Raw genomic sequence first — 12,888 nt, 5'->3', positions numbered from 1 at the left:
GATCTCTTGTTAATCATTTCAAACAGAAATATCTATAATATATATACGTTGTTGTACTATAGCTGTCTTCTGCAAATCTAGTTTATGGAAATGGTATATGGTATGTAAAAATGGATTAAATAGTAATGAAATGAGATGAATTCAAAGTTTGTGTAAAATAGAGGTAAAAACCATGTAATGTCGGAGAATACAGGTAAAATCCAGGTAATGTGGAGGAACACAGGTAAAATTCAGGTAATGTGGAGGAACACAGGTAAAATCCAGGTAATGTACAATACAATACAATACAATATTTTATTTATTAGAGTGTCACACATTTTTACAACATGGTAAAAACACAGTCATGATAGATAAAAATACCAATTAGAGTAAAAAATGTCCAGCCATATTTGGCTTACGAGACACTTAAAAAATTGTACCTATTAAGAATATCAAGTATCTTCTTAAATTTATTTAGGATTTAAGAACACAACTTCGACTTATCTAAAATTGCAAGATTAGTAAAAACTACCAGTGTAGTAACATAACCTCCATATTTGGGTAAAGATACATGATAATGTACATATTAAACAAAATTAAAACATAATCTTCGTCTGTACATGTTGTATAATGTCGATGCTAACGTGGATTGTAAGTTCGCATTTTGCATAAGAAATTGTAATTTGATTGAAGAATCAAGATTTGTGAAATTTGGTAAATAAAATAATGCTTTGTTGTATAAAGAAAGTTTCAAATCTGAGTAAAAGTCACAATCTATGAGAAAATGAGTTTCATCTTCTATAGAGCCTGAATGACATAAAGTACACTTTCTCTCCTGTAAAGGCGTAACAGGATGAGAATACCGACCCGTCTCTACTTTAAGGTTCAAATTGCCACAACGAAATTTGGTTAAGGTTTGTCGATGTTTATAATTCATGATCAAAGTCACATAAGGTTCCGGAGCTAGACTATATTTATACGTTCGGTAGGTCCTAGGTTTATTACCGTTGTCTTTACCAGAATCGTTCCACATCTGTCTATACCATGTAGTTTCATCCTCTTGTCGGAGCGATAGCTTTGCTTCATTGAGACATGATGTATAAGACGGGTTAGGTTCTAAAAGAGAGTTCAAGTTCCGTACATTTAACAGAGATTCCACGCGTTTGTCCCAGCTTCTTCCTCGGGAGAGAGACCAGATATGAACTGTTGTTATAAGACGCCCGGGCTCACAACACTTGATTTTTAGCCAAAGCCTACACACTTCTATTTTTTGTTTCGTTGCGCACGAGTTCCACCCGAGGTCGCCTCTGGTCGCCACGTTCGAAGCATTTTTTCCGGAGCCCAAGAAGTAGCGCCCGGCCTTGTTTTGCACAGTTTGAACAAAACGATAAGAATTTACTCCCCATATACCGGCACAATAGAAAAGTACGGGCTCCACCAACGATTCATAAAGGTTCTTAAACACACCAAAAACATGCCACCCGCGAATCTAAATTTGCTGTATAGTGCGCCGAGTGCTCGACTTGCTGATTTCGCTAATTCCTTAACGGTGAGTTCAATGTCCAAGTGTTCCGTAAACCAGACACCCAGGTATTTATAACGATCAGCGGTCTGTATATCGAGATCGCCACATTTGAACTGGAAATTTGATCTAGGTACAGACTTGTTTCTGAAGTGAATGACGTTAGTTTTTCCGACGTTGACCGTAAGACGTCACTTCCGACACCAGTTATATTATAAACAGTTCATCATCCGTTGTAAGGACGGCTCATCGGGCGCCAATAACGCCACGTCGTCAGCATACAGAAGAATCGAGAGCATAATATCACCGATCTTTGTGCTGGCAGTCGGAGTTATACTTTGCCTTCCAAACTGATAATCTAATAATGCTAGCATGTAAATGGTATGCACTGTTGACAACAACACATTATCAACAAATAACGATTTAAATGGCTTGTTTTTATATCGACATACACAAGAATATATATACATGTATACAGGCCTCGACCTCTAGGAGTGTGCACGATGTTCTTCACACTTTTACACAGCAAGTCAGTCCAACAAATCATTGAATAATTGCCGAAATCTGTTTGAGGCAGCATATTTCTTCCGACTTTTATTTACGATGGAAATTTTAGCCATAACATGTAATCAATATCACGGTAACGCTAATAAGAGAACGGCTGATTATTTACACGTGACTCGGTTGTCCGGTATGATTAACATTTAGAAAGTGATATTTGATTTGTTATCCTGACTAGCTTTTATCCATGACAATATGAATAAGTCAGCAGTCACCCTGCTAAAGATCGAATGTTTTATGATCTGTGTACAACTATGTTTGAATATTTATTGATGCATACACAGGTGTGTAACTCTATGAAAATACTTTTATTCTGAATATTTCGTTTTGAGCATTTGGACTGATTGACATCCCCCAAATTACATTTGAAAAAGTCATAAAAAAACGAGTTATTTAGTAGTAAAACAGCTCTCTTCGGTTTCCGAAACCAAATTCCTTATCCAGATTTGAACGGTAGGAGTGACAATCATGGTAACCTGTATAGTAAACAAATTTGAATAAGTGGTAAATTGGAATAGTTTTCGGGAGATAAAGCTACAAGGAAGTTCAGTTTCAGCCATATCACCACAAAAAATAGAATATACTCTGACACAATCTAGTGTTGGACAGAACAGTACCAAGGTCATAAAATTATGACCAAGCTCGGCAAAACCTAATGACCTATCCTTTATACAACGATAAATACATTGTACGGATAATAAAATTAGAAAATCATCTTCCTAAAGCTTACCAAGGTTTTAGAAGAGTCCAACTCTGCCCATGCTGTTCGTCATTACCAGTCCCGATTGTATTTTAGATGGTTCAAGCGATGGATTAGCAAGTAGTTACCAGTCTGCCCCCCCCCCCCCCCCCCCCCCCAAAAAAAAAACAAAAACAAAACAAAAGTCGGAATGGACAAGTGAGCTTATATCATGGTACAGTGTTTATCAATCCGTCCATCCACATATTGTTTATGTAAATAACATTTTCTTTATATGGGCAGCTTCCTAGGATGGAGCCCAACATATTTATCAAGATAATGGGGATATTTTCTGAATTATATTGAGATGTCATGGTATCAAGACCAAGAAAGTTTGCATAAAGAAATAACCTTGATCCATATTCAAGGTCACGGGGGTCAACATTGAAAAATAAACGACTAAAATAAGGAACTAAAAGGCATAGAATATGGAATAGCATTAGCCACCAGGGATTCAATACTTCTTATATCTAAAAGTAATGAATGTATGCATTATGGATTTTATTTCAATATACATTTACTTGTACTAGATTGGGTAAAATTTCAGTCAGTAAGGATAAAACGTTTTAACTTTAAATGGACTAATTTGCAAGGTGAAAAAGGTCGGAAGATCTTTTTGAGTAACATGCATGGGTCATGATATTTGGATGTAGTTCTGTTAAACTTTTCTATAAAACTGTGCTTTTAAGTTTAGCTGGAAGCCCCAAACTTAGTCATTTTTAAACAATAACATCTCATGAAGGATTGATAAACCAGCTCGACTATCAATTAACTTGAGTGGATTATTTAGATAATATGATTAGCAAATAATCATTTATCCAATTTTACAAATATCGGCTCAGAAAGTACTTTGATTATATACATTATAACAAGTGGTTGGAGCAGAGTGGGAATCAGACAGATTTCGGGAGTGTATTGGGCACCCATCCTGGTGACAATTCTTTGTGAAACAAAAATCTGAAGTTCCAGTGTTTGATAACCAGGTAACTTTGATAGTTTAAGTTCTTTATTTGAAAATGAACACTCATTCGTGAATGTTCATCAACAATCATATCGGAATTTATACAGAAATTGCTTTATTTCAAATGTCACCTTTTACAGGTCAGTGTATCCATGTCCGTATGGTGTACCTTAATAACCCTCCTTCAAGACTTCCATTACTTTGATTCATGGCATATTTTAGGCTATATTCTGCCCTCAGACTTACGACCTATTTGATGGTATACTTAAGGGTGTATTCTACCTTCAGATGTCGGACATAGTTGATGGTAAACTTAAGGGTGAATTCTGCCCTCAGACTTAAGACCTATTTGATGGTATACTTAAGGGTGTATTCTACCTTCATATGTCGGACATAGTTGGTGGTAAACTTAAGGATGTATTCTGCCCTCAGACTTAAGACCTATTTGATGGTATACTTAAGGATGTTTTCTGCCCTCAGACTTACGACCTATTTGATGGTATATTTAATTCCCCTATTTGAGCCCTGTCAATCTGTCTCCAGGAGTTTGAGGAGAGTCCAACCATCCATCTACTACCTTCAGATGTCGGACATAGTTGGTGGTAAACTTAAGGCTATATTCTGCCCTCAGACTTAAGACCTATTTGATGGTATACTTAAGGGTGTATTCTATCTTCAGATGTCGGACATAGTTGATGATAAACTTTTAAAAGGGTGTACATCAGACCTAGTTGATAGTAAACTTAAGGATGTATTCTGCCTTCAGATATCAGACCTAGTTGATGATAAAGTTGAGGATGTATTCTGCCTTCAGTTATCAGACCTAGTTGATGATAAAGTTAAGGATGTATTCTACCTTCAGATGTCGGACATAGTTGATGGTAAACTTAAGGGTGTACATCAGACCTAGTTGATGGTTACTTAAGGATGTATTCTGCCTTCAGACATCAGACCTAGTTGATGATAAAGTTAAGGATGTATTCTACCTTCAGATATCAGACCTAGTTGATGATAAAGTTAAGGATGTATTCTGCCTTCAGACATCAGACCTAGTTGATGATAAAGTAAGGATGTATTCTGCCTTCAGATATCATACCACTTTTGATCGGTGTAGGAGTATTTTGATATATAGCAGCATAAATCGTATATTTCTGACTGGTAAGAGCGTTAGTCTAGACTCGTCTGTCAAAGTCTTTCAATTGATAGACGAGTTTAATACCTATGACACGAGTCTCGACGATAATGTTAAGAAATTAACAAACTTTTTTGTTATTGATGTTGGCTCGACCATCTCTGGCTGCCAAGGAGTCTAATCAGAGTAAAGCTGTCGAAAACCCGGTACACTAACTAATGGAACATTATATTAACAGGAGAGCACTCTTGAAACTTCACATAGTCAATCGGTATATATATCACAGGGAATACCGTCAAGTTTTACGTCATAAATAAAGACCGAGGTAAATACGTCCTTGATTCATAAGGCATGTGTGATCGACATATTTCAATATTATTTTTACTGAGAGGTAATACATTAAAAATCGATATACCTTATCTGAAAGTGAAATCGAAACATGGCGTCATATATATGCAACATGTAGGTATTCAGGTTTGCAGCATAATGGGCGCACTTGTTGTGTATCATTTCCATGATAATAATCGTATTTTTTATGTTAAACAGTTTTCCGCGTGATAACAAACGAGTTTTTTTTTCGGCTGTGAGTCATGTGGATAAAGGTTGTAATCTGGGGCACGTTTGTTATAGGGGTGTAATGTATGTCTGTCGCCTCATTCAGAAGACACAGACGGTTACTGGTGAAAATCTGCCTCGGGTAAGTTTGTCCGATATAGCTAGTTTTCTTGTCAAGCATATCCCACCATATTTCTCATATAGTACTTGTTTAGGATTTGGTTCATTATGTTAACGTCCTATTAACAGCCAGGGTCAGAACGTACTAGGTGGTGGTGGAGGAAACCCGGAGTACATGGCGAAAAATACCAACTGCCCCACTTGGGTTTCGAACTCGCAACCCAGAGGTGGAGGGCCAGTGATAAAGTGCCAGGATACCTTAACCACTCGGCCACCGCGGCCCCTATTTGTTATAGCTACCACGCATGTAAATTTCCTAATTAAACCAAGCACAGACGTTCTTTACAAATGATATAGTAATGTATATGAGATGTCGCAGGTACTCGTTACAAATGATATAATATATGAGATGTCACAGGGGCTCGTTACAAATGATATAATATATGAGATGTCACAGGGGCTCGATACAAATTACATAATATATGAGATGTCACAGGGGCTCGTTACACATTACATAATATATGAGATGTCACAGGGGCTCGTTACAAATTATATATGAGATGTCACAGGGGCTCGTTACAAATTATATAATATATGAAATGTTGTAGGGGCTCGTTACTTATATAATATATGAGATGTTGTAGGGGCACGTTACAAATTATATATGAGATGTCACAGGGGCTCGTTACAAATGATATGAGATGTCGCAGGGGCTCGTTACAAATGACATCCTTGGTGTCACACATGTATACGCTATCGCGATGTGATTGACTATTTCTAGTTACACTCGCGATCGTCCATCAATACAGTCGCACGCACGCACTCAAAAACTAAACCAAAACTGCACGTGTAAGTTTAAAGTGTTGATTTTAGTTTTCCTGGTAAACATTTACTCCCCATGTGATTGTGATGTTAAATATGTCTACTTCCACGTTTGACGTTTTGTAATTCATCGATTTTTTTCCCGCCAGCAGATCGGAATTTAGAAACAGGGAGCTGTAAACATGAAAGACAATACTGGCAACGTCTAAACAAAATGGAGCCTTCTGATTTCTCCGACAAGCAGGAAAATCCGACCGAGGGATCGCCCTACCCTGTCCCAAAGGGTGTCGCGAAAGCTAACGCATTTCAGCCACTTGAGGTTTCCGACGAAAAGTCTCCTCTTCTTTCTCAGTCAGTAACGGCGGACGTGATCAAGAAATCGACTGAAAATGAAAATGCCGTCAAAACTCCTCTGCGCTTCTACATACTAGGACCAATACTCTTTTTCATGATATTTTGCTTCAGTACCAATTCCCTGATCATTACACAATACGTTTACGATGTCATTGAAGAGGAAGAATTTCCCGGTATACATTTTAACAAAAGTGAGGATGAAAACCGATGCTATGAAAATAAAACTTCTCAGGAATATCTAGACCAACAGGAGATTCAGAGACTCGCCTCCACTTATATCATATATGTATCGCTGAGTTCCGGAGTCCCAGGAATATTCTCTAACCTCGTCTTCGCATCCCTGAGTGATAGGTATGGACGGAAACCGTTTATATTTATAACCGCTACTGGGACTTTTATCGCTTCAGCGATGCTTGCGGTGGGGATATACCTCAAATGGAACATATACGCCTTGCTTGTCTTCCAATTTGTTGGCGGATCCACTGGGGGTTGGATTGCTTCTCTTTCGATAGGATTTGCTGCCGTAGCGGACATCACCCGAGCAGGAAAGTCGAGAGCCTTTGCCATAGTGTTGATAGAGATAGCGGTGGGCATGGGGGCCCTGGTGGGGTCCGCCCTATCTGGTTACCTCATTGATGGCGTGGGTTATTACAAGGCTATGATCATCAGTGCTTCTGTCGCCTGTGTTGCAGTTATGTTTTCTCTCATTTTCCCAGAAACTCTGAAAAAAGAACATTCACGAAAGCACGGTGTATTACAGACATTTAAGAATATATTTTTGTTTTATACTGAGGATATTTCATCTGTTGGAAAACGGTGGAAGTTCTGGGCATGTTTGGCGGCTCTGTTCTTCAGTTTTCTTTCTATTTTTGGGAAGATGGGCATTGAAACATTGTATCAGTTGAACTCGCCGTTCTGTTGGACGCCGGTAAAGGTGGGCTGGTACACAACCCTCCGGATAGGACTTCCTCTCGTCATTGGTATGGGACTTGTCAAGCCCTTCCAGGCTTGTATGCAGGAGCACGTGATCGGTATCCTGGGGTCCTTATCCTATATAGCAGGCTACGTTCTGGAGGCACTGGCGACCAATGAACTCATGATGCTAATAGGTATGTGATCGAAATTTGTTTTTTTACATTAGTCTTAACCGTGTGTACTGAATCCAGATTGACACTCTGTTATATGAATGTTGAATAAATAAGGTATCGCTCCATTTTTAGTGACTGGTACATTGTATTGTATGTTTCAGTTGCCTTCATCAGTTTTATGGGTGCTTTACCTGTGCCGATCATCAGAGCCATCATGTCACACATGACACCTCCAGAACAGCAAGGTAAGTATCGTCAGTCACGTGGTACTTCCAGAACTGCAAAGTACAAAGTATCGTTAGTCACATGGCATTTCCAGGACTTAGTAAATTTCGTTAGTCACGTGACACTTCCAGAACAACATAGTACATTTCGTTAGTCATGTGACACCCCAGAACAGCAAGGTAGATATCGCTAGTCACGTGATACTTTGTAAACAATAAGGCAAGTATCTTTATTTATGTGGCACCTCAGGAACAAGACAAGAATCGTTAGTCACTTGGTACCTCATGAAAACCAAGGCGAGAGACGTTACTCTTATGACAATTTCTCATCAATAAAGCTCAAATAGACAGACAAGTTCGTTACATGAAATCTATCGCGCAGTAAAGTACAGATGCTACATAGTTCTATATCGTTTCTTTCTACACAGGTACCCTGTTTGCCGGCGTGGCCGCTGTAGAGACTATCTGTGCTGTTTTGGGAAGCGTGACTGGCAACGCCATCTATGCCGCGACGGTTGATTGGTTCCGAGGTTTCACATTTCTTCTGTTCGCTGGCTATAACGTGATAGCAGGTGTTCTTATCGTGTAGGTATATACAATGTTTACAAACAGGAGACCGATGGCACTTATCGGTAGTTTTATCTTTGATAGATGATTTTATTTCTTTGAAACTTTCAACTTTTTATCCCGGTGACATTGAAAGTAGGTCAAGGTCATTCATTTTAAAAGACATGGTAGTATCCCCTGCATGGTAATGGCCCAATAACATTACCCAGACATAATCTGCAAAAGGTCATAGCTCTTACGATCAACATTACCTAGACATAAACTGCAAAAGGTCATAGCTCTTACGATCAACATTATCTAGACATAAACTGCAAAAGGTCATAGCTCTTACGATCAACATTACCTAGACATAAACTGCAAAAGGTCATAGTTCTTACGATCAACATTACCTAGACATAAACTGCAAAAGGTCATAGTTCTTACGATCAACATTACCTAGACATAAACTGCAAAAGGTCATAGTTCTTACGATCAACATTACCTAGACATAAACTGCAAAAGGTCATAGTTCTTACGATCAACATTACCGTAGACATAAACTGCAAAAGGTCATAGTTCTTACGATCAACATTACCTAGACATAAACTGCAAAAGGTCATAGTTCTTACGATCAACATTACGTAGACATAAACTGCAAAAGGTCATAGTTCTTACGATCAACATTACCTAGACATAAACTGCAAAAGGTCATAGTTCTTACGATCAACATTACCTAGACATAAACTGCAAAAGGTCATAGTTCTTACGATCAACATTACCTAGACATAAACTGCAAAAGGCCATAGCTCCTACGATCAGATTGATCTCGATGCGGAATTTGTTCAAGATTCTATTGGTATAAAGCTCACAGCATACCAAATTTCATCACAATCCATTTATATATTCACTCAAGTAATGATCACATGATCAGAGAATGACGAAAGGGCAAATGGCAATAACTCTATATGTTACGATCTGATTGGTCGAATGGTTGAACTTATCCGATATCTTTCTGATATTAGGCTGTATACAAAATTTCATCAAAATATGTTTATATTTATTGAAGTTGTCGTTTCACAACTTAGAATGGTAATAAAAATATATTTATTGGCCCTGTTGTCATAATCATCCGCCATCTTATGAATATATGACTGCATAATAAGGTTTCATCAAATACACAAAATAATACCGACGTAATAACGAAACCATGATTCAACCTCAAAATCGATTTAACGATGAAAGATATCGACAAAAAATGTGGAGTTGCGTGGAGACTGGTTAAAAAGTACAACGAGAATAAGACCAGGTGCCCAAGAAGAATAAGCGTCTTCTACTTCTTCCTCGACACCCGCCATACAAATCTAGGTCTAATCCGGGTTACAATCTTAAATGAGAGTTAGGGTGGTGACAACAGAACTGCCAGGCATATCAACAAACATAGAACATGTCTGAAATCATTTCACATAATGGGACAGAATATTTCCAAATGAAATCATAATTTGGTCATAAAACGTCTTCATCAACCTCTCTAGACATCTGTCACGGAAATCGTGGAATTGGGAACAAATCTTTGATTATCGAATCAGCTAGGACGTGTAAATACCATAGGTAGAGGGATGCAGGGATTTTGCTATCTAAAATGAATCATCCCGTTTATCACATGGCTTAGGTTTAAACTGTGCCTGTTGGTTATGTAGTTCATAACGAGATAAGCGACTGATAATAAAGAATGCACTGTCCCCAATTTAAAACTATACAGGGTATATATGATCGATAAGGTAAATAAAGTGTTGTTGTTGTTTTTGTTTTTTGTTTTGGTTTTTTTTGTTTGTTTTTTTGTTTGTTTTTTGTTTTGTGACTGAAAGATAATGCATCGACAATATACCTATAGGTGAAATTATTGGACTTTGCAAGTCCGTCCCCATTTACCTGGTCTGGTTCGCTCTTCAATTAATGTAATCAGCTTAGGATGAAAACTAAAAACATATCAACCAACAGAGGTGTAAAGTTTTTTCCCGATGGTTTTGCCAAAAGTCAGTTGGAAGATCTGGTCACCAAACTCGAAAAGTATGGTGTCATTGTATTGATGTTATCTTCGGTGTATTTTCTGAGCCCTGTATGTTTTATGTTTCCGTAAAGTTCACAACTAATACTATGTACTTATATTACCGTTCGCCTTTCTTGGGAAAAGAAGAAAGCTCTCATTACAAAAGAACAAAGACGCTACCTAAGTTTAGAATGGTGACTGGTAGAATATAGGGCATAGAAAAGTGTTTTAATTCGCTTTGTTTCCCTCCTTTAAGAATATTTTCAAACGGAATAATGTAGTTGAATGATAAATAAGATGATAAATGGAATTTGAAACAGACGATAAGGCAAAATCAGCGTATGACATGATTATAAATTAACACAATAGCTTAAGTGATATTTTAAATCTATCCAAAATACTTACCCTATATATTCTCGTTCTTTTTTCAGATTGTTATTCCTTGATTCTCGAATGCAGAAGACAGAAGAAAATGTGCATACCAAACTTTGCTAGTGAAGCAAATACTGTACAAAAATTAACAAATGAAGCAAATACTGCACAAAACTTAACAAGTGAAGCAAATGATGTACAAATTTCAAGAAGTGAAGTAGATATTGTTCAAAATTTTACAAGTGAAGCAAATACTCTACAAAACTTTATAAGTGAAGCAAACACTGTACAAAATTTAACAAGTGAAGTAAATGATGTATAAACCTTAACAGGTAAAGTAAATACTAAAAAACGTAGCAAGTGACGCAAACACTGTACAGAATTTAACAAGTGACGCAAACACTGTACAGAATTTAACAAGTGACGCAAACACTGTACAGAATTTAACAAGTGACGCTAACACTGTACAGAATTTAACAAGTGAAGCAAATGATGTGCAAAACTTTATAAGTGAAGCAAATGATGTACAAAACTTTATAAGTGAAGCAAATGCTTTAAAAAAACTTAACAAGTGAAGAATATACTGTACACAATTTTCAAGTTAAGCAAGTACTGTAAAAAAATTTTACAAGTAAAGCAAATACTATGAAAATCTTTACAACTGAAGTAAATATTGTAAAAAAAGAACCTTGATAAATGAAGGTGAGTGTCATGAACAAAGTGGTCCATTTGAATAATTATTGCATTCAAATGCTTTTGTGATTTTATATCATATTATTTAAGCCCTGATATCATGATATATATATGTATTTCTGCTGTGTACTTACCAACAAAAGTAGTCTGGCGCGTGGAAATACATTGTTGACAGTGTGGTCGATGTCACGATTCGGCACGCACACGCTTTAATCTATTTTTTTACATTTTGTGAAAATATTTTTTATAAGACATGATACAAGTCGAAACAATGAATGAATTTGAGCTGTAAATGATTAAAAACTCACGGAAATGGAATAAATAGATGATGATATTGTGGAAACCATATTCTGTTAATATTTCCTGTAATGACAACATTCCCACCAAATTAGAACCTGCTGTTTGGCTGTTCCATCAGATGTCGGACTATTCTGTCAGTGCGTATAACGTCAAAATAAAGTAGCGTAAGTAAAAAAATGAATAAACCCTCAAAATGTAATTAAGATAGGTTTTTTTTGGGTTTTTTTTAATTTGTTGTTTACTGGTGTGTAACATGGTTGTTTTAAAGAGAATTTAACATGACGAGCTGAACAACAAAAAGAGAAAAATCATTTCTTAAACATTTCTTAAACAATCAAATTGAGCCCCCATACACTCTGTCCCTATTGGCTTAAAATTGCAGCCGAATAGACTTTGGGTCATTCATTTAATGCACTTTATTTTGCACAGCATTACTAGTGATTATTCCGGCAAAATGGTAGGATACATTTTGTTACGTCGCACTGGTCATTTGTTAGGTCACACTGGTGATTTGTAACGTCACACTGGTCATTTGTTACGTCACACTAGTCATTTGTTACGTCACACTAAGCATTTGTTACGTCACACTGGTCATTCGTTACGTCACACTAGTCATTTGTTACGGCACACTGGTCATTCGTTACGTTACACTGGTCATTTGTTACGTCACACTGGTCATTTGAAACGTCACACTGGTCATTCGTTACGTTGCAATAGTCATTTATAACGCCACACTGGTCATTTGAAACGTCACACTGATCATTTGTTATGTCACACTAGTCATTTGTTACATTACGCTAGTCCTTTGCTACGTCACACTGGTCATTTGTTACGTCACACTAGTCATTTGTTACGTCACACCAGTCATTTGTT

At 37.2% G+C, this 12,888-nt stretch overlaps 1 protein-coding gene across 1 annotated transcript; it reads left to right on the top strand.

Annotated features, from left to right (window-relative positions):
* Positions 1–6,548: 6,548 nt before the first annotated feature.
* On the top strand, positions 6,549–12,214 carry LOC117323820 (solute carrier family 46 member 3-like). The gene is made up of 4 exons (XM_033879289.1): positions 6,549–7,854; positions 7,995–8,078; positions 8,486–8,642; positions 11,082–12,214. The coding sequence occupies exons 1-4, from the start codon at positions 6,606–6,608 to the stop codon at positions 11,143–11,145; spliced, it is 1,554 nt and encodes a 517-aa protein (XP_033735180.1). The 5' UTR covers positions 6,549–6,605; the 3' UTR covers positions 11,146–12,214.
* Positions 12,215–12,888: the final 674 nt, after the last annotated feature.

The sequence above is a fragment of the Pecten maximus genome, chromosome 3 (assembly GCF_902652985.1).
Source record: "Pecten maximus chromosome 3, xPecMax1.1, whole genome shotgun sequence".
Lineage (NCBI taxonomy): Eukaryota > Metazoa > Mollusca > Bivalvia > Pectinida > Pectinidae > Pecten > Pecten maximus.
The sequence above is the reverse complement of the archived record's forward strand: the minus strand, read 5'-3'. Positions and strand labels throughout refer to the sequence as shown.